At 48.8% G+C, this 22501-nt stretch overlaps 1 protein-coding gene across 13 annotated transcripts in view; it reads right to left on the reverse strand.

Moving 5' to 3' along the window:
- Nucleotides 1–22501, reverse strand: part of rimbp2b (RIMS binding protein 2b) — a 389940-nt gene that overhangs the window by 45612 nt on the left and 321827 nt on the right. For 9 of the 13 annotated variants that reach the window (XM_072587662.1, XM_072587660.1, XM_072587658.1 and 6 more), the window contains 2 exons: nt 838–1638; nt 345–459 (listed from right to left, as the gene is read on the reverse strand). In XM_072587662.1, the coding sequence (XP_072443763.1) occupies nt 345–459; nt 838–1638 (916 nt within the window). The remainder of the gene's footprint in view (nt 1–344; nt 460–837; nt 1639–22501) is intronic. The other 4 variants (XM_072587667.1, XM_072587666.1, XM_072587665.1 and 1 more) reach the window with 1 other exon arrangement.

Genomic DNA, 22501 nt, shown 5'->3' on the forward strand with positions numbered 1-22501 from the left:
CAAGACTCCTAAGACAGCACCTTCTAAACCCTTGACTATTTATATCTCAAAGGACAAGGACAGTAAATACATAAGAACATTACTCACCATCCTGACTTGGAAATATATCATCATTCCTTCAGTGTCGCTGGGTCAGAATCCTGGAATTCCCTCCCTAAGGAACATTGTGGGTCTACCCACAGCACATGGACTGCAGCGGTTCAAGAAGGCAGTTCAGCCCCACCTTCACAAGGGGCAACTAGAGACGGGATAATAAATGCTGACCCAACCAGCGACAACCACATTGCTTGAATGAAGAAAAGCAAGCTGACCTGCTGACCCCTGTGAGTAAGGGGTTAACTCACCGATCGATGGCACAGGTATGGGCCTTCCTCTCTGGGCACTACCATGAGATGTCCTTCGGCCCAGATGATCCATTCTGTCCAACATGCGCCCAGAACCCGATGGATTGCCTAAAATCTAGAGAGAGGAATTCAGACACAGGGAGTAAGTTGAAAAACCAGGAACTTGTTCCCTTTATATTCTACTGCAAAGAAACTAAAACAAAAACAAGTTGACTGGGGTAAATTCTAGTCTACAGAAAAGCAACTGGTCAAATTAATTGGTCAAATTAAGAGTGGCAGCCAAAGGGCACAAACAGACCCTGTCTTTGCAAGCAATGAAGATATTGACGATGATGATTGTGGGCATTAAGTGCAGGCCAAGCCAAGCAGAGCAGAAATAAATCAGAAAGCATACCAAGAAAAGAAAATAAATATGCAGAGAAAAGATCAAGGAGGAACAATTCATATGATTGGTTGGCAAGCAGATGGCAGGAGTGATACTGATTCCACACACCAGTGATCTTTCCTTGTCCCTGTGGACACATATTGTAACTGCATGTGGCACACTAGAGTTACTTGTTTTTAATTTAGGTGTCCAGGCAACCTGCTTCTCTTCTGTGCAGACAATGTCCCTTCCATTATTGGTCTTCTTAGCTGTGTGCTTTTGTGTATCCCTACTTGCAACATCTGAGACTGACAGGGACCTGGCATCTGGAGCTTCTGCACTGAAGAAGTCCTCTTCAATGCTAACTTGCCTTTGTAGGAGTCTTTTGCGGACCCTTGTCTGCAGGGGGGCACATCTGTCCGGACAGCCAGCAGTTCCCAAATCATCGTCCCGTCCTGTTGTCGAAAGCCTCAGGGGTACACAGCTCTGTCTGTTAGTCAAGGACTGTACAACGTCTTGCCCACTGGCACAGTCTAATGTACTGACTGTACACCTCGTGGCCTCTCTACTTAGTCTGCTAACCCTATCTTCCCGTATGTAGTTGTCCACATTGGACACAGCCTTTGGAGATGAGCTCTGCTCCTCAGAGGGTCTCTTTGACGTTAAGGGCTGTCTGTTGTCTTGCACGCAGGGTTTGCACGGTCTATAACTCTGCAATCCTTTCTCCAGCTTTGATTGCACCTCTACCTTCTGTCTAGCAGCGGAGTCATTGTCGCCTTCCACAGGTTTGGGAGGCAGTGTCTCTGCATTTGCTCCACCTTCCTCGGCTAGCTCAGGAATACTGAAAAGTTTTTTATAATGAAGTTTCTGTGATGAAATGTCAAGCCTCTCCTTCTGAGCTTCTCCAACTCTTTTATTCTGATTGGAGATCTACAAAGCAGTTCGTTAAACAAGACAATAGAGAATGTGGTCAAACAATCAAATGAAGAAAAGAAAATAAAGACAGAATTAGTTTTGAGAGGCATTGGGAACAGGAAGCATGCAGTCCATCCCATGTGGGTGATCACATGCTCTTAATGGGGTTCTGTAAAAATACAATCATGGTACAGAAATAACTCCAACTATTCAACAGAGAGCCTGAAGCTTAATAACAATCACAAGAGGCTTCGCTACTCCATGACTTACTCACTCAGGCAGGCAAACCAAGATAACATTAGCATAATGCAAGCAAAATTGCAACACATAGAACTGAGCTGCACCCTGAACAAGTCTGAACCAAGAATGGAAAGCCAGCAACCCCCCCCCCCCCCCCCCCCCCCCCCCCGAGTCCAGGACCTCGTGTCTAACATTTAACAACATTCATGTCATTACAGGTACTGGGTTAGAGCGAAGATGTTTGAAAAAGGCCAGCAACAAGATGTTGAATCTGCCACACGAGCCCTGGCCTGCAGTCCCCTGTTTAATTCATTCCAGTAGATAGTGTTGAGGTCACCCATGGCGACAACACAAGGAGTAATCTGGATGTGGCTGCAACTGAGGAAACGACAGGAGCTAAAGGCACTGAGTGGAACTGAGTGCTACCCCCAGCGTTTACCAGGAAGGTGCACTGGACACTGGATTCAGAGATCAGGGCAGTTGGTTTTCTATTATTCATTCCTGCTGGATAAAATCCCTCATGGGGATAAATAATTTTGGCAAATGTATCCCGTGACAGCGTTGTGCTGTTAATATTGCAGGGTTGTGAGGAATGAACATGAGGAACACAACAGGAGCACAAGGCTAGATGGTGTCCTCCCAGGCTGTCAGTTTGTCTTACTAAATGCTAGGCAAGTACCATAATAACCCACGGCAAGAACAACGAGGACATTAATGTCAACAGCCAGTGTCAAATCAAAAGCTTTTCAGATTTCTGGAGAATGTGATTATCACATTGAAACAGTGGACGTGATTGCTCCCAATAACCTTCATATAACTCCACAGTGACACGGTCCATCTTCAATATCTTGCTGCATCATTACATTCCAAACACATCAGTACCCGACTCAAGCTAGAAATCACCAGTGAGCAGCTCTCGAGTCCAAAGCAGCTTAGAGAGCAGTTGGTTTGATTAATAACCTCCTCCAGAGGTCCCCAGCATCTCAGATACCAGCCTTCAGCCAATGTGATTCACTCCACGTGATATCAGGAAATGTTTGGAGACATTGGATACTGCAAAGGCTTTGACAACACTCCAGCAATTGTACTGAACTTGCCACTCCCCTAGCCAAGCTGATCCAGGACAGTTACAACCTGGACATTATGGAAAATTGCCTAGGTATGTCCTGAACATTGAAAACCAGGATAAATCTAACCGGGCCAATTTCCACCCAATCAGTCTACTCTCGATCATCAGTAAAGTGATGGAAGGGATCATTGACAGTGTTACCAAGCAGCACCTGCTCACTTACACAGAGTTTGGGTTCTAACAGGGTCACCCCGGTCTGGACCACATTACAGTCTTGGGTCAAACATGGACAAACAAATTGGATTCAAGAGGAGCTTCTTGCTCAGGCTTCTTGGCGCCAACTCTCAACATCAAGGCTGCATTTGACCAAGGGTGGCATCAAGGAACCTGACCAAAACTGGAACCAATGGGAACAAGGGAAAAATAACCCTGTTCAGCACCATTTGTCACTCCTCAGACACTGACACAGTCCAGGTTCAAATGCAACAAGGTCTGGACAAATACCCAGGCTTGGGCTGCCAAGTGGCAAGTAATATCCATGCCACACACATGCCAGGCTAGCACCATCTCCAATAAAAGGCAATCTAATCACTGCTCGTTGACATTCAACTGTGTTACCATCACTAGATCCCCCACTATCAGCATCCTGGGGGCTACCATTGACCAGAAACTCAACTGGACTCACCACATAAACACACTGTCTACAACAGCAGGTCAGAGATTAGGGATACTGCACCAACAAACTCATCTCCTGGCACCCCAAAGTTTATCCATCATCTAAAAAGGCACAAGTCAGGGGGGGTGATGGAATACCCCCACTTGCCCTGGATGGGGGCAGCTCCAACAACACTCAGGAGGCTCCATGCCACCCAGTACCTGCTTGATTGACACCACTCCCTCTACCACTGACGCTCAGTAACACCGGTGTGTCTATCTACAAGATCGACTGCAGACATTCACCAAAAGAGCTCAAACAGCACCTTCTAAACCCACAGCCACTCCCCTCTGGAAAGGCAGGAGATACAGAGGGACCTCGATTATCCAAGGGACACAGGCGGCAGTATTTTGTTTAGATAATCAAATGCCAGATAACACAGTTTAACCAAGCATTCCCCCTCTCCCTGTGGGAGTGAACCCCCCATTCCCCCCTCTCCATGTGGGAGTGACTCCCCCCCCATTCCCCCGTCTCCCTGTGGGACTGAGTCTCCCATTCCCCCCTCTCCCTGTGGGAGTGACTCCCCCCCATTCCCCCCCTCTCCCAGTGGGACTGTGTCCTCCCCATTCTCCCCTCTCCCTGTGGGAATGAGTCCTCCATTCCCCCCTCTCCCAGTGGGAATGAGTCCCCCATTCTCCCCTCTCCCTGTGGGAATGAGTCCCCCATTCTCCCATCTTCCTGTGGGAGTGAGTCCCCCCCCATTCCCCCCTCTCCCTGTGGGAGTGATTCCCCCCCATTCTCCCCTCTCCCTGTGGGACTGAGTCCCCCATTCCCCCCCTCTCCCTGTGGGAGTGACTGCCCCCCATTCTCCCCTCTCCCTGTGGGAGTGACTCCCTCCCATTCCCCCCTCTCCCTGTGGGAGTGACTCCCCCCCATTCCCCCCTCTCCTTGTGGGAGTGACTCCCCCCATTCCCCCCTCTCCCTGTGGGAGTGACTCCCCCCCATTCCCCCTCTCCCTGTAGGAGTGAGTCCCCCCCATTCCGCCCCTCTCCCTGTGGGGGTGAGTCCCCCATTCCCGCCTCTCCCTGTGGGAGTGAGTTCCCCATTCCTCCCCTCTCCCTGTGGGAGTGACTCCCCCCCATTCCCCCCTCTCCCTATGGGACTGAGTCCCCCAGTCCCCCCTCTCCCTGTGGGACTGAGTCCCCCCCATTCCCCCCTCTCCCTGGGGAAGACGATCCCCTGAATTTCCATTGGATTTATTTGGGGATATTTTATATTGATGACCCTGGTTTGGGCCTTCAGTAAAGACATTGAAATAGAGTCTCTACACTGACATCTTATCAAACTCTTTCATCCTTTGAATAAACTCGAGTCCCCCATTCCCCACCTCTCTGTCGGAATGAGTCCCCCATTCCCCCTTCTCCCTGTGGGAGTGAGGCCCCCCCCATTCCCCACCTCTCCCTGTGGGAGTGAGTCCCCATTACCCCCCTCTCCCTGTGGGAATGAGTTCCCCATGCCCCCCCTCTCCCTGTGGGAGTGAGTCCCCCATTACCCCCTCTCCCTGTGGGAGTGAGTCCCCCCCATTCCCCACCTCTCCCTGTGGGAATGAGTCCCCCATTCCCCCCTCTCCCTGTAGGAGTGAGTCCCATATTCCACCCTCTCCCTGCGGAAGTGAGTCCCCCTCATTCTCCCCTCTCCCTGTGGGAGTGAGACTCCATTCCCCCCTCTCCCTGTGGGAGTGAGTCCCCCCCCATTCCCCCCCTCTCCCTATAGAAGTGAGTCACCCCCATTCCCCCCCTCTCCCTGTGGGACTGAGTCCCCCATTCCCCCCCCTCGCCCTGTGGGAGTGACTCCCCCCCATTCCCCCTTCTCCCTGTGGGACTGAGTCCCCCATTCCCCCCTCTCCCTGTGGGAGTGACTCCCCCCCATTCTCCCCTCTCCCTGTGGGAGTGACTCCCCCCCATTCCCCCCTCTCCCTGTGGGACTGAGTCCCCCATTCTCCCCTCTCCCTGTGGGAGTGATTCCCACATTCTCCCCTGTCCCTGTGGGACTGAGTCCCCCATTCCCCCCCCCCTTCCTGTGGGAGTGACTCCCCCCCATTCTCCCCTCTCCCTGTGGGAGTGACTCCCCCCCATTCCCCCCTCTCCCTGTGGGACTGAGTCCCCCATTCTCCCCTCTCCCTGTGGGAGTGATTCCCACATTCTCCCCTGTCCCTGTGGGACTGAGTCCCCCATTCCCCCCCCCCCCTTCCTGTGGGAGTGACTCCCCCCCCATTCCCCCCTCTCCCTGTGGGACTGAGTCCCCCATTTCCCCCTCTCCCTGTGGGAGTGACTCCCCCCCCCCATTCCCCCCCTCTCCCTGTGGGACGGAGTCCCCCATTCTCCCCTCTCCCTGGGGAAGACGATCCCCTGAATTGCCATTGGATTTATTTGGGGATATTTTATATTGATGACCCTGGTTTGGGCCTTCAGTGAAGACATTGAAATAGAGTCTCTACACTGACATCTTATCAAACTCTTTTAATAACCTCGATTAGAATTTTCTACGGTGTCTTCTCTTTTCCACTTCTGGACTGTATGTCTTTCCTAATGGAGTGGAATTCTTCAGTTTTATTTTCCCGCACCTTTTTCGGTGTACTGTCTTTCTGTCTTTATATATCCATCCAGCCTTTTAAATGATGTAATTGTACCAGCCTTCACCATATTAATGATAGCAAAGGTGTAGAGAGGTCTCCTGTGTTTCAGGACCCCCTCTGTGTCTACCAGGATAGTCAGCTTTCCATTGGCCTCCAGCACCAAGAGCCCATTCCCCCATCCTCATTGGATAGCAGCAACTCCACCCCCAACATCCCGAAACCACACAACCCCCACCCCCAACATCCTGAAACCACACATCCCCCACCCCCAACATCCCGAAACCACACATCCCCCACCCCCAACATCCCAAAACCACACATCCCCCACCCCCAACATCCCAAAACCATCTATCCCCCACCCCCAACATCCCAAAACCATATATACCCCACTCCCAACATCCCGAAACCATACATCCCCCACCCCCAACATCCCGAAGCCACACATCACGCACACCCAACATCCTGAAACCACACATCCCCCCACCCCCAACATCCCGAAACCACACATCCCCCACTCCCAACATCCCGAAACCACACATCCCCCCACCCCCAACATCCCGAAACCACACATCCCCCACTCCCAACATCCCGAAACCACACATCCCCCACTCCCAACATCCCGAAACCACATATTGATCAATTTGTGTTTAATCACCACTGAGTCTCACAACAGCATGACCCCCATTAGCCCCTAGTTTACATCACAGCTTGTTTGGATGTGATATGGAGATTGTTAGGGGGACAACAGTTACTGCCCATCCCTAATTGCCCTTGAATTGAGTGATTGCTCGGCCAATTCAGAGGGCAGTTAAGGCTCACATGTAGGTCAGACCAACATAGAATGTTACAGCACAGTACAGGCCCTTCGGCCCTCGATGTCCCACTGACCTGTGAAATGAATCTGAAGCCCATCTAACCTACACCTTTCCATTATTATCCATATGTTTATCCAATGTCCATTTAAATGCCCTTAACATCGACGAGTCTACTACTGTTGCAGGCTGTTCCACACCCCTACTACTCTCTGAGTGAAGAAACTACCTCTGACATCTGTCCTATATCTATCACCCCTCAATTTAAAGCTATGCCCCCTCATGCTCACCGTCACCATCCTCAGACAAAGCCTCTCCCTGTCCACCCTATCTAACCCTCTGATTATCTTATATGTCTCTATTAAGTCACCTCTCAACCTTCTTCTCTTTAACGAAAACAGCCTCAAGTCCCTCAGCCATTCCTTGTAAGACCTTCCCTCCATACCAGGCAACATCCTAGTAAATCTCCTTTGCACCCTTTCCAAAGCTTCCACATCCTTCCTATAATGCGGTGACCAGAACTGTACACAATACTCCAAGTGCGGCCGCACCAGAGTTTTGGACAGCTGAAGCATGACCTCGTGGCTCCCAAACTCAAGCCCTCTACCAATAAAAGCTAACACACGGTATGCCTTCTTAACAACCCTATCAACCTGGGTGGCAACTTTCAGGGATTTATGCACCTGGACACCGAGATCTCTCTGTCCATCTACACTACCAAGAATTTTACCATTAGCCCAGTTCTCTGCAATCCTGTTACTTCTTCCAAAGTGAACTACCTCACACTTTTCCGCATTAAACTCCATTTGCCACCTCTCAGCCCAGCTCTGCAGCTTATCTTTGCCCCTCTGTAACTTGCAACATCCTTCAGCACTATCCACAACTCCACTGACCTTCGTGTCATCCGCAAATTTACTAACCCACCTTTCTACGTCTCATCCAGATCAGATAAAAATTATGAACAGCAGTGGACCCAACACCGATCCTTGTGGTACACCACTGGTAACTGGACTCCAGGATGAACAGTTCCCATCAACCACCACCATCTGTTTTCTTGCAGCAAGCCAATTACTGATCCAAACTGCTATATCTCCCACAATCCCAAAACTCCATATGTTGTGCAATAGCCTTCCGTGAGGAACCTTATCAAACGTCTTACTGAAATCCATATACACCACATCAACCACTTTACCCTCATCCACCTGTTTGGTCACCTTCTCAAAGAACTCAATAAGGTTTATGAGGCACAACCTACCCTTCACAAATCTGTGTTGACTATCCCTAATCAACTTATTCCTCTCCAGATGATTATAAATCCTATCTGTTGTAACCTTTTCCAACACCTTACCCATAACCAAAGTAAAACTCACTGGTCTATAATTTCCAGGGTGGTCCCGACTCCCCTTCTTAAACAAGAGGACAACATTTGCTATCCTCCAGTCTTCTGGCACTATTCCTGTCGACAATGATAACCAAGATCGAAACTAATCTCTGCAACCTCCTCCCTGGCTTCCCAGAGAATCCGAGGATAAATCCCATCTGGCCCGGGGGGGTGGGGGGAGGGGGGGGGTCTTATCCATTTTCATATCTTCCAAAATTGCTAAACCCTCCTCTTTATCAACCTCAATCCCATCTAACCCTGTCGCCTGTAACTCCATATTCTCACTAACTTTGCCCTTTTCCAATGTGAACACTGAGGAAAAGGACTCATTAAGGGCTTCCCTGATGTCCTCACGTTCCACACACACCTTCCAACTACTGTCTTTGATTGGCCCTAATCTTACTCTAGTCATTCTTTTATTCCTGATATACCTATAGAAGGCTTTGGGTTTTCCTTGATCCTATCCACCAACAACTTCTCATGTTCCTTCCTGGCTCTTCTTAGCCCTCTCTTTAGATCTTTTCTGGCTAACTTATAACTCTCAAGCCCCCTAACTGAGCCTTCATGCCCCATCCTCACATAAGCCGCCATCTTCCTCTTGACAAGAGCTTCAACCTCTTTAGTGAACCATGACTCCCTCTCTCAACAACTACCTCCCTGCCTGATAGGTATATACTTATCAAGGACCCGCAGTAGCTATTCCCTGAATAAGCTCCACATTTCTAATGTGCCCATCCCCTGCAGTTTCCTTCCCCATCCTATGCATCCTAAATCTTGCCTAATCACATCATAATCGCCTTTCCCCCAGTTATACCTCTTTCCCTGCAGAATATACCTATTCCTGCCATTGCTGTTGTAAACATAACCAAATTATGGTCACTATTGCCAAAGTGCTCTCCTACCGACAAATCTAACACCTGGCCGGGTTCATTCCCCAGTACCAATCCAATATGACATCTCCCCTTGTTAGCCAGTCTACATACTGTGTCAGAAAACCATTCTGCACACATTGAACAAAATCAGATCCATCTAAACTACTTGAACAATAGTATTCTCAGTCAATATTGGGGAAGTGAAAGTCCACCATAACAACTACCCTGTTACTCTCACTTATCGGCAATCATCTTTACTATCCTTTCCTCTGGAAACAATCTCTGCAACTATTTGGAGGCCTATAGAAAACTCCCAACAGGGTGACCTGTCCTTTCCTGTTCCTAACCTCAGCCCAAACTATCTCAGTGGATGAGTCCTCAAACGTTACCTCAGCTGTTGTAACGCAACACCCTCCCCCTTTCACCGTCTTCTCTATTCTTACTGAAAATTCTAAACCCCGGAATCTACAACAACCATTCCTGTCCCTGCTCTACCCAGGTCTCTGAAATGGCCACAACATCGAAGTCCCAGGTACCAACTCATGCTGCAAGTTCCCCCATCTTATTCCGGATGCTCCTGGTGTTGAAGTAGACACACTTCAAACCAACACCCTGATTGCAAGTGCCCTCTCGCGACATTGTAAACCTATCCCTGACCTCACTACCCTCCACCTCCTGTCCACTGGAACTACAATACAGATCCCCATCCCCCTGCCGCATGGGTTTAAACCATCCTAAAGATCATCAGCAAATTCCCCCCCCCAGGACATTGGTACCTCACTGGTTCAGGCGATGACCATCCTGTTTGTAGAGGTCCCACCTTCCCCAGAAAGACTCCAATTATCAAAGAATGCAAAACCCTCCCTCCTGCACCATCCCTGCAGTAAGGATTCCCTTCACTGAGGGACGATAGTGATCAGGATTCCTCTCACTGAGGGACAATAGTGATCAGGATTCCCCACACTGAGGGTCAATAGTGATCAGGATTCCTCTCACTGAGGGACAATAGTGATCAGGATTCCTCTCACTGAGGGACAATAGTGATCAGGATTCCCCACACTGAGAGATGATAGTGATCAGGATTCCCCACACTGAAAGACAATAGTGATCAGGATTCCCCTTATTGATGGAAAATAGTGATCAGGATTCCCCTTACTGAGAGACAATAATGATTAGGATTCCCCTCACTGAGAGACGATAGTGATCAGGATTCCCATCACAAAAGGGACAATAGTGATCAGGTTTTCCCTCACTGAGGGACAATAGTGATCAGGATTCCCCTCACTGAGGGACAATAGTGATCAGGATTCCCCTCACTGAGCGTCAATAGTGATCTGGATTCCCCACACTGAGGGACGATAGTGATCAGGATTCCCCTCATTGAGGGACAATAGTGATCTAGATTCCCCTCACTCAAAGACGATAGTGATCAGAATTCGCCTCACTGAGGTACGATAGTGATCAGGATTCCCCTCGCTCAGAGATGATAGTGATCTGGATTCCCCACACTGAGGGTCAATAGTGATCAGGATTCCCGTCACTGAGGGACAATAGTGATCAGGATTTCCCTCACGCAGGCACAATAGTGATCAGGATTTCCCTCATTGAGGGACAATAGTGATCAAGATTCCCCTCACTGAGAGACAATAGTGATCAGGATACCCCTCACAGAGCGTCAATAGTGATCAGTATTCCCCACACTGAGCGTCAATAGTGATCAGGATTCCCCACACTGAGGGACAATAGTGACCATGATTCCCCTCACTGAGGGACAATAGTGATCAGGATTCCCTTCACTGAGGGACGATAGTGATCAGAATTCCCCTCACTGAGGTACGATAGTGATCAGGATTTCCCTCAGTGAGGGACAATAGTGATCAGGATTTCCCTCACTGAGCATCAATAGTGATCAGGATTCCCCACACTGAGGGTCGATAGTGATCAGAATTCCCCTCATTGAGGGACAATAGTGATCAGGATTCCCCTCACTCAAAGACGATAGTGATCAGAATTCGCCTCACTGAGTTACGATAGTGATCAGGATTGCCCTCGCTCAGAGATGATAGTGATCTGGATTCCCCACACTGAGGGTCAATAGTGATCAGGATTCCCATCACTGAGGTACAGTAGTGATCAGGATTTCCCTCACGCAGGCACAATAGTGATCAGGATTTCCCTCATTGAGGGACAATAGTGATCAAGATTCCCCTCACTGAAAGACAATAGTGATCAGGATACCCCTCACAGAGCGTCAATAGTGATCAGGATTCCCCTCACTGAGGGACAATAGTGATCAGGATTCCCCTCACTGAGGGACAATAGTGATCAGGATTCCCCTCACTGAGCGTCAATAGTGATCAGGATTCCCCACACTGAGGGACAATAGTGATCATGATTCCCCTCACTGAGGGACAATAGTGATCAGGATTCCCCACACTGAGGGACGATAGTGATCAGAATTCCCCTCACTGAGGTACGATAGTGATCAGGATTTCCCTCCGTGAGGGACAATAGTGATCAGGATTTCCCTCACTGAGCATCAATAGTGATCAGGATTCCCCACACTGAGGGTCGATAGTGATCAGGATTCCCCTCATTGAGGAACAATAGTGATCTGGATTCCCCTCACTGAGAGACAATAGTGATCAGGATTCCCCACACTGAGGAACAATAGTGATCATGATACCCCACACTGAGGGTCAATAGTGATCAAGATTCCCCTTACTGAGGCACAACAGTGATCATGATTCCCCTCACTGAGGGACAATAGTGATCAGGATTCCCCTCATTGAGGGACAATAGTGATCAGAATTCCCCTCACTGAGCGTCAATAGTGATCTGGATTCCCCACACTGAGGGACGATAGTGATCTAGATTCCCCTCACTCAAAGACGATAGTGATCAGAATTCGCCTCACTGAGGTACGATAGTGATCAGGATTCCACTCAGTGAGGGACAATATTAATCAGGATACCCCACCCTGGGGGTCAATAGGGATCAACATTCCCCTCACTGAGGCACAACAGTGATCAGGATTTCCCTCACTGAGGGTCAATAGTGATCAGGATTTCCCTCAGTGAGGGTCAATAGTGATCATGATTCCCCTCACTGTGGTACGATAGTGATCAGGATTTCCCTCAGTGAGGGTCAATAGTGATCAGGATTTCCCTCAGTGAGGGTCAATAGTAATCATGATTCCCCTCACTGTGGTACGATAGTGATCAGGATTTCCCTCAGTGAGGGTCAATAGTGATCATGATTCCCCTCACTGTGGTATGATAGTGATCAGGATTCCCCACACCGAGGGTCGATAGTGATCAGGATTCCCCTCACTGAGAGACAATAGTGATCAGGATTTCCCTCACTGAGGTACGATAGTGATCAGGATTTCCCTCACTGAGGTACGATAGTGATCAGGATTTCCCTCAGTGATGGACAATAGTGATCAGGATTCCCCTCACCAAGGGACAACAGTGATTAGGATTCCCCTCACTGAGGGACAATAGTGATCAGGATTCTTCTCACTGAGGGACCATAGTGATCAGGATTCCCCTCACTGAGAGACAATAGTGATCAGGATTCCCCACACTGAGGGACAATAGTGATCAGGATTCCCCTCACTGAGGGACAATAGTGGTCTTGATTCCCCTCACTGAGAGACGATAGTGATCAGGATTCACCTCACTGAGAGACAATAGTGATCAGGATTCCCCACACTGAGGGACAATAGTGATCAGGATTCCCCTCACTGAGGGACAATAGTGGTCTTGATTCCCCTCACTGAGAGACGATAGTGATCAGGATTCAACTCACTGAGAGACAATAGTGATCAGGATTTCTCTCACTGAGGGACAATAGTGATCATGATTCCTCCCACTGAGGGACAATAGTGATCAGGATTTCCCTCACTGAGGCACAATAGTGATCAGGATTTCCCTCACTGAGGGACAATAGTGATCAGGATTCCCCTCACTGAGAGACAATAGTGATCAGGATACCCCTCACTGAGCGTCAATAGTGATCAGGATTCCCCTCACTGAGAGACAATAGTGATCAGGATTCCCCACACTGAGGGTCAATAGTGATCAGGATTCCCCTCACTGAGGGACAATAGTGATCAGGATTCCCCTCACTGAGGCACAATAATGATCAAGACTTCCCTCTCTGAGGGACAATAGTGATCAGGATTCCCCTCACTGAGGGACAATAGTGATCAAGATTCTGCTCAGTGAGGGACAATAGTGATCAGGATTCCCCACACTGAGGGTAAATAGTGATCAGGATTCCCCTCACTGAGGGACAATAGTGATCAGGATTCCCCTCACTGAGGGACAATAGTGAACTGGAATCCTCTCACTGAAAGACGATAGTGATCAGAATTCCCCTCACTGAGGTGCGATAGTGATCAGGATTTCCCTCAGTGAGGGACAATAGTGATCAGGATTCCCCTCACTAATCGTCAATAGTGATCAGGATTCCCCACACTGAGAGTCGTTAGTGATCAGGATTCCTCCTCACTGAGAGACGATAGTGATCAGGATTTCCCTCACTGAGGGACAATAGTGATCAAGATTCCCCTCACTGAGGGACAATAGTGATCAGGATTCTCCTGACTGAGGCCCAATAGTGATCACGTATCCCCTCACTGAGGGACAATAGTGATCAGGATTCCCCTTACTGAGGCACAATAGTGATCAGGATTCCCCTCACTGAGGGACAATAGTGATCAGAATTCCCCTCACTAAGGTACGATAGTGATCAGGATTTCCCTCAGTGAGGGTCAATAGTGATCAGGATTTCCCTCAGTGAGGGTCAATAGTAATCATGATTCCCCTCACTGTGGTACGATAGTGATCAGGATTTCCCTCAGTGAGGGTCAATAGTGATCATGATTCCCCTCACTGTGGTATGATAGTGATCAGGATTCCCCACACCGAGGGTCGATAGTGATCAGGATTCCCCTCACTGAGAGACAATAGTGATCAGGATTTCCCTCACTGAGGTACGATAGTGATCAGGATTTCCCTCACTGAGGTACGATAGTGATCAGGATTTCCCTCAGTGATGGACAATAGTGATCAGGATTCCCCTCACCAAGGGACAACAGTGATTAGGATTCCCCTCACTGAGGGACAATAGTGATCAGGATTCTTCTCACTGAGGGACCATAGTGATCAGGATTCCCCTCACTGAGAGACAATAGTGATCAGGATTCCCCACACTGAGGGACAATAGTGATCAGGATTCCCCTCACTGAGGGACAATAGTGGTCTTGATTCCCCTCACTGAGAGACGATAGTGATCAGGATTCACCTCACTGAGAGACAATAGTGATCAGGATTCCCCACACTGAGGGACAATAGTGATCAGGATTCCCCTCACTGAGGGACAATAGTGGTCTTGATTCCCCTCACTGAGAGACGATAGTGATCAGGATTCAACTCACTGAGAGACAATAGTGATCAGGATTTCTCTCACTGAGGGACAATAGTGATCATGATTCCTCCCACTGAGGGACAATAGTGATCAGGATTTCCCTCACTGAGGCACAATAGTGATCAGGATTTCCCTCACTGAGGGACAATAGTGATCAGGATTCCCCTCACTGAGAGACAATAGTGATCAGGATACCCCTCACTGAGCGTCAATAGTGATCAGGATTCCCCTCACTGAGAGACAATAGTGATCAGGATTCCCCACACTGAGGGTCAATAGTGATCAGGATTCCCCTCACTGAGGGACAATAGTGATCAGGATTCCCCTCACTGAGGCACAATAATGATCAAGACTTCCCTCTCTGAGGGACAATAGTGATCAGGATTCCCCTCACTGAGGGACAATAGTGATCAAGATTCTGCTCAGTGAGGGACAATAGTGATCAGGATTCCCCACACTGAGGGTAAATAGTGATCAGGATTCCCCTCACTGAGGGACAATAGTGATCAGGATTCCCCTCACTGAGGGACAATAGTGAACTGGAATCCTCTCACTGAAAGACGATAGTGATCAGAATTCCCCTCACTGAGGTGCGATAGTGATCAGGATTTCCCTCAGTGAGGGACAATAGTGATCAGGATTCCCCTCACTAATCGTCAATAGTGATCAGGATTCCCCACACTGAGAGTCGTTAGTGATCAGGATTCCTCCTCACTGAGAGACGATAGTGATCAGGATTTCCCTCACTGAGGGACAATAGTGATCAAGATTCCCCTCACTGAGGGACAATAGTGATCAGGATTCTCCTGACTGAGGCCCAATAGTGATCACGTATCCCCTCACTGAGGGACAATAGTGATCAGGATTCATCTCACTGAGGGACAATAGTGATCAGGATTCCCCTCACTGGGGGACAATAGTGATCAGGATTCCCCACACTGAGGGACAATAGTGATCAGGATTCCCCTCACTGAGAGACGTTAGTGATCAGGATTCCCCTCACAGTGGAACAATAGTGATCTAGACTTCCCTCACTGAGGGACAATTGTGATGAGGATTCCCCACACTGAGGGACAATAGTGATCAGGATTCCCCTCACTGAGGGACAATAGTGATCAGGATTCCCCTTACTGAGGCACAATAGTGATCAGGATTCCCCTCACTGAGGGACAATAGTGATCAGAATTCCCCTCACTAAGGTACGATAGTGATTAGGATTTCCCTCAGTGAGGGACAATAGTGATCAGGATCCCCTCACTGAGCGTCAATAGTGATCTGGATTCCCCACACTGAGGGACGATAGTGATCAGGATTCCCCACACTGAGGGACAATAGTGATCAGGATTCCCCTCACTGAGGCACAATAGTGATCAGGACTTCCCTCTCTGAGGGACAATTGAGATGAGGATTCCCCTCACTGAGGGACGATAGTGATCAGGCTTTCCCTCACTGAGGGACAATAGTGATCAGGATTCCCCTCACTGAGAGACGATAGTGATCAGGATTCCCCACACTGAGGGACAATAGTGATCAGGATTCCCCTCACTGTGGGACAATAGTGATCAGGACTTCCCTCACTGAGGGACAATTGAGATGAGGATTCCCCTCACTGAGGCACAATAGTGATCAGGACTTCCCTCTCTGAGGGACAATAGTGATCAGGATTCCCCTCACTGAGGGACAATAGTGATCAGAATTCCCCTCACTGAGGTACGATAGTGATCAGGATTTCCCTCAGTGAGGGACAATAGTGATCAGGATCCCCTCACTGAGCGTCAATAGTGATCTGGATTCCCCACACTGAGGGACGATAGTGATCAGGATTCCCCTCATTGAGGGACAATAGTGATCTAGATGCCCCTCACTGAAAGACGATAGTGATCAGAATTCGCCTCACTGAGGTACGATAGTGATCAGGATTCCCCTCGCTCAGAGATGATAGTGATCTGGATTCCCCACACTGAGGGTCAATAGTGAACAGGATTCCCGTCACTGAAGGACAATTGTGATCAGGATTTCCCTCACGCAGGCACAATAGGGATCAGGATTTCCCTCACTGAGGGACAATAGTGATCAAGATTCCCCACACTGAGGGACAATAGTGATCAGGGTTCCCCTCACTGAGCGTCAATAGTGATCAGGATTCCCCACACTGAGGGTCGATAGTGATCAGGATTCCCCTCATTGAGAGACAATAGTGATCTAGATTCCCCTCACTCAAAGACTATAGTGATCAGAATTCGCCTCACTGAGGTACGATAGTGATCAGGATTCCCCTCGCTCAGAGATGATAGTGATCTGGATTCCCCACACTGAGGGTCAATAGTGATCAGGATTCCCGTCACTGAGGGACAATAGTGATCAGGATTTCCCTCACGTAGGCACAATAGTGATCCGGATTTCCCTCATTGATGGACAATAGTGATCAAGATTCCCCTCACTGAGAGACAATAGTGATCAGGATACCCCTCACAGAGCGTCAATAGTGATCAGGATTCCCCACACTGAGGGACAATAGTGATCAGGATTCCCCTCACTGAGCGTCAATAGTGATCAGGATTCCCCACACTGAGGGACAATAGTGATCATGATTCCTCTCACTGAGGTACGATAGTGATCAGGATTTCCCTCAGTGAGGGACAATAGTGATCCGGATTTCCCTCATTGATGGACAATAGTGATCAAGATTCCCCTCACTGAGAGACAATAGTGATCAGGATACCCCTCACAGAGGGTCAATAGTGATCAGGATTCCCCACACTGAGGGTCGATAGTGATCAGGATTCCCCTCATTGAGGGACAATAGTGATCTGGATTCCCCTCACTGAGAGACAATAGTGATCAGGATACCCCACACTGAGGGTCAATAGTGATCAAGATTCCCCTCACTGAGGCACAACAGTGATCAGGATACCCCTCACTGAGGGACAATAGTGATCAGGATTCCCCTCACTGAGGGACGATAGTGATCAGAATTCCCCTCACTGAGGTACGATAGTGATCAGGAGTTCCCTCAGTGAGGGACAATAGTGATCAGGACTTCCCTCACTTAGCGTCAATAGTGATCTGGATTCCCCACACTGAGGGACAATAGTGGTCTAGATTCCCCTCACTCAAAGACGATAGTGATCAGAATTCGCCTCACTGAGGTACGATAGTGATCAGGATTCCACTCAGTGAGGGACAATATTAATCAGGATTCCCCACACTGAGGGTCGATAGTGATCAGGATTCCCCTCATTGAGGGACAATAGTGATCTGGATTCCCCTCACTGAGAGACAATAGTGATCAGGATACCCCACACTGAGGGTCAATAGTGATCAAGATTCCCCTCACTGAGGCACAACAGTGATCAGGATACCCCTCACTGAGGGACAATAGTGATCAGGATTCCCCTCACTGAGGGACGATAGTGATCAGAATTCCCCTCACTGAGGTACGATAGTGATCAGGAGTTCCCTCAGTGAGGGACAATAGTGATCAGGACTTCCCTCACTTAGCGTCAATAGTGATCTGGATTCCCCACACTGAGGGACAATAGTGGTCTAGATTCCCCTCACTCAAAGACGATAGTGATCAGAATTCGCCTCACTGAGGTACGATAGTGATCAGGATTCCACTCAGTGAGGGACAATATTAATCAGGATACCCCACACTGAGGGTCAATAGGGATCAAGATTCCCATCACTGAGGGACAATAGTGATCAGGATTCCCCTCACTGAGGGACAATAGTGATCAGAATTCCCCTCACTGAGGTACGATAGTGATCAGGATTTCCCTCAGTGAGGGACAATAGTGATCAGGATCCCCTCACTGAGTGTCAATAGTGATCTGGATTCTCCACACTGAGGGACGATAGTGATCAGGATTCCCCTCATTGAGGGACAATAGTGATCTAGATTCCCCTCACTCAAAGACGATAGTGATCAGAATTCGCCTCACTGAGGTACGATAGTGATCAGGATTCCACTCAATGAGGGACAATATTAATCAGGACACCCCACCCTGGGGGTCAATAGGGATCAACATTCCCCTCACTGAGGCACAACAGTGATCAGGATTTCCCTCACTGAGGGTCAATAGTGATCAGGATTTCCCTCAGTGAGGGTCAATAGTAATCATGATTCCCCTCACTGTGGTACGATAGTGATCAGGATTTCCCTCAGTGAGGGTCAATAGTGATCATGATTCCCCTCACTGTGGTATGATAGTGATCAGGATTCCCCACACCGAGGGTCGATAGTGATCAGGATTCCCCTCACTGAGAGACAATAGTGATCAGGATTCCCCACTCTGAGGGACAATAGTGATCAGGATTCCCCTCACTGAGGGACAATAGTGGTCATGATTCCCCTCACTGAGAGACGATAGTGATCAGGATTCACCTCACTGAGGGACAATAGTGATCATGATTCCTCCCACTGAGGGACAATAGTGATCAGGATTCCTGTCACTGAGGGTCAATAGTGATCAGGATTCCCCACACTGAGGGACAACAGTGATTAGGATTCCCCTCACTGAGGGACAATAGTGATCAGGATTCTTCTCACTGAGGGACCATAGTGATCAGGATTCCCCTCACTGAGAGACAATAGTGATCAGGATTCCCCACACTGAGGGACAATAGTGATCAGGATTCCCCTCACTGAGGGACAATAGTGGTCATGATTCCCCTCACTGAGAGACGATAGTGATCAGGATTCACCTCACTGAGGGACAATAGTGATCATGATTCCTCCCACTGAGGGACAATAGTGATCAGGATTTCCCTCACTGAGGCACAATAGTGATCAGGATTTCCCTCACTGAGGGACAATAGTGATCAGGATTCCCCTCACTGAGAGACAATAGTGATCAGGATACCCCTCACTGAGCGTCAATAGTGATCAGGATTCCCCTCACTGAGAGACAATAGTGATCAGGATTCCCCACACTGAGGGACAATAGTGATCAGGATTCCCCTCACTGAGGGACAATAGTGATCAGGATTCCCCTCACTGAGGCACAATAATGATCAGGACTTCCCTCTCTGAGGGACAATAGTGATCAGGATTCCCCTCACTGAGGGACAATAGTGATCAAGATTCTGCTTAGTGAGGGACAATAGTGATCAGGATTCCCCACACTGAGGGTCAATAGTGATCAGGATTCCCCTCACTGAGGGACAATAGTGATCAGGATTCCCCTCACTGAGGCACAATAATGATCAGGACTTCCCTCTCTGAGGGACAATAGTGATCAGGATTCCCCTCACTGAGGGACAATAGTGATCAAGATTCTGCTCAGTGAGGGACAATAGTGATCAGGATTCCCCACACTGAGGGTAAATAGTGATCAGGATTCCCCTCACTGAGGCACAACAGTGATCAGGATTCCCCTCACTGAGGGACAATAGTGAACTGGAATCCTCTCACTGAAAGACGATAGTGATCAGAATTCCCCTCACTGAGGTGCGATAGTGATCAGGATTTCCCTCAGTGAGGGACAATAGTGATCAGGATTCCCCTCACTAATCGTCAATAGTGATCAGGATTCCCCACACTGAGGGTCGTTAGTGATCAGGATTCCTCCTCACTGAGAGACGATAGTGATCAGGATTTCCCTCACTGAGGGACAATAGTGATCAAGATTCCCCTCACTGAGGGACAATAGTGATCAGGATTCTCCTGACTGAGGCCCAATAGTGATCACGTATCCCCTCACTGAGGGACAATAGTGATCAGGATTCATCTCACTGAGGGACAATAGTGATCAGGATTCCCCTCACTGAGGGACAATAGTGATCAGGATTCCCCTCACTGAGGGACAATAGTGATCAGGATTCCCCACACTGAGGGACAATAGTGATCAGGATTCCCCTCACTGAGAGACGTTAGTGATCAGGATTCCCCTCACAGTGGGACATTAGTGATCTAGACTTCCCTCACTGAGGGACAATTGTGATGAGGATTCCCCACACTGAGGGACAATAGTGATCAGGATTCCCCTCACTGAGCGACAATAGTGATCAGGATTCCCCTCACTGAGGCACAATAGTGATCAGGATTCCCCACACTGAGGGACAATAGTGATCAGGATTCCCCTCACTGAGGCACAATAGTGATCAGGACTTCCCTCACTGAGGGACAATTGAGATGAGGATTCCCCTCACTGAGGGACGATAGTGATCAGGATTTCCCTCACTGAGGGACAATAGTGATCAGGATTTCCCTCACTGAGGGACAATAGTGATCAGAATTCCCCACACTGAGGGACAATAGTGATCAGGATTCCCCTCACTGAGGCACAATAGTGATCAGGACTTCCCTCTCTGAGGGACAATTGAGATGAGGATTCCCCTCACTGAGGCACAATAGTGATCAGGACTTCCCTCTCTGAGGGACAATAGTGATCAGGATTCCCCTCACTGAGGGACAATAGTGATCAGAATTCCCCTCACTGAGGTACGATAGTGATCAGGATCCCCTCACTGAGCGTCAATAGTGATCTGGATTCCCCACACTGAGGGACGATAGTGATCAGGATTCCCCTCATTGAGGGACAATAGTGATCTAGATTCCCCTCACTCAAAGACGATAGTGATCAGAATTCGCCTCACTGAGGTACGATAGTGATCAGGATTCCCCTCGCTTAGAGATGATAGTGATCTGGATTCCCCACACTGAGGGTCAATAGTGATCAGGATTCCTGTCACTGAGGGACAATTGTGATCAGGATTTCCCTCACGCAGGCACAATAGTGATCAGGATTTCCCTCATTGAGGGACAATAGTGATCAAGATTCCTGTCACTGAGGGTCAATAGTGATCAGGATTCCCCTCACTGAGCGTCAATAGTGATCAGGATTCCCCACACTGAGGGACAATAGTGATCAGGATTCCCCTCACTGAGGGACAATAGTGATCAGGATTCCCCTCACTGAGGGACGATAGTGATCAGAATTCCCCTCACTGAGGTACGATAGTGATCAGGAGTTCCCTCAGTGAGGGACAATAGTGATCAGGACTTCCCTCACTGAGCGTCAATAGTGATCTGGATTCCCCACACTGAGGGACAATAGTGGTCTAGATTCCCCTCACTCAAAGACGATAGTGATCAGAATTCACCTCACTGAGGTACGATAGTGATCAGGATTCCCCTCACTGAGGGACAATATTAATCAGGATACCCCACACTGAGGGTCAATAGGGATCAAGATTCCCATCACTGAGGGACAATAGTGATCAGGATTCCACTCTGTGAGGGACAATAGTGATCAGGATTCCACTCAGTGAGGGACAATATTAATCAGGATACCCCACACTGAGGGTCAATAGGGATCAAGATTCCCCTCACTGAGGCACAACAGTGATCAGGATTTCCCTCACTGAGGGACAATAGTGATCAGGATTCCCCTCATTGAGGGACAATCACTGAGCGTCAATAGTGATCAGGATTCCCCACACTGAGGGACGATAGTGATCAGGATTCTCCTCATTGAGGGACAATAGTGATCTGGATTCCCCTCACTGAAAGACGATAGTGATCAGACTTCCCCTCACTCAGAGACGATAGTGATCTGGATTCCCCACACTGAGGGTCAATAGTGATCAGGATTTCCCTCAGTGAGGGTCAATAGTGATCATGATTCCCCTCACTGTGGTACGATAGTGATCAGGATTCCCCACACCGAGGGTCGATAGCGATCAGGATTCCCCTCACTGAGAGATGATAGTGATCAGGATTTCCCTCACTGAGGTACGATAGTGATCAGGATTTCCCTCAGTGAGGGACGATA

This window comes from Chiloscyllium punctatum, chromosome 17, assembly GCF_047496795.1.
Source record: "Chiloscyllium punctatum isolate Juve2018m chromosome 17, sChiPun1.3, whole genome shotgun sequence".
Taxonomy (NCBI): domain Eukaryota; kingdom Metazoa; phylum Chordata; class Chondrichthyes; order Orectolobiformes; family Hemiscylliidae; genus Chiloscyllium; species Chiloscyllium punctatum.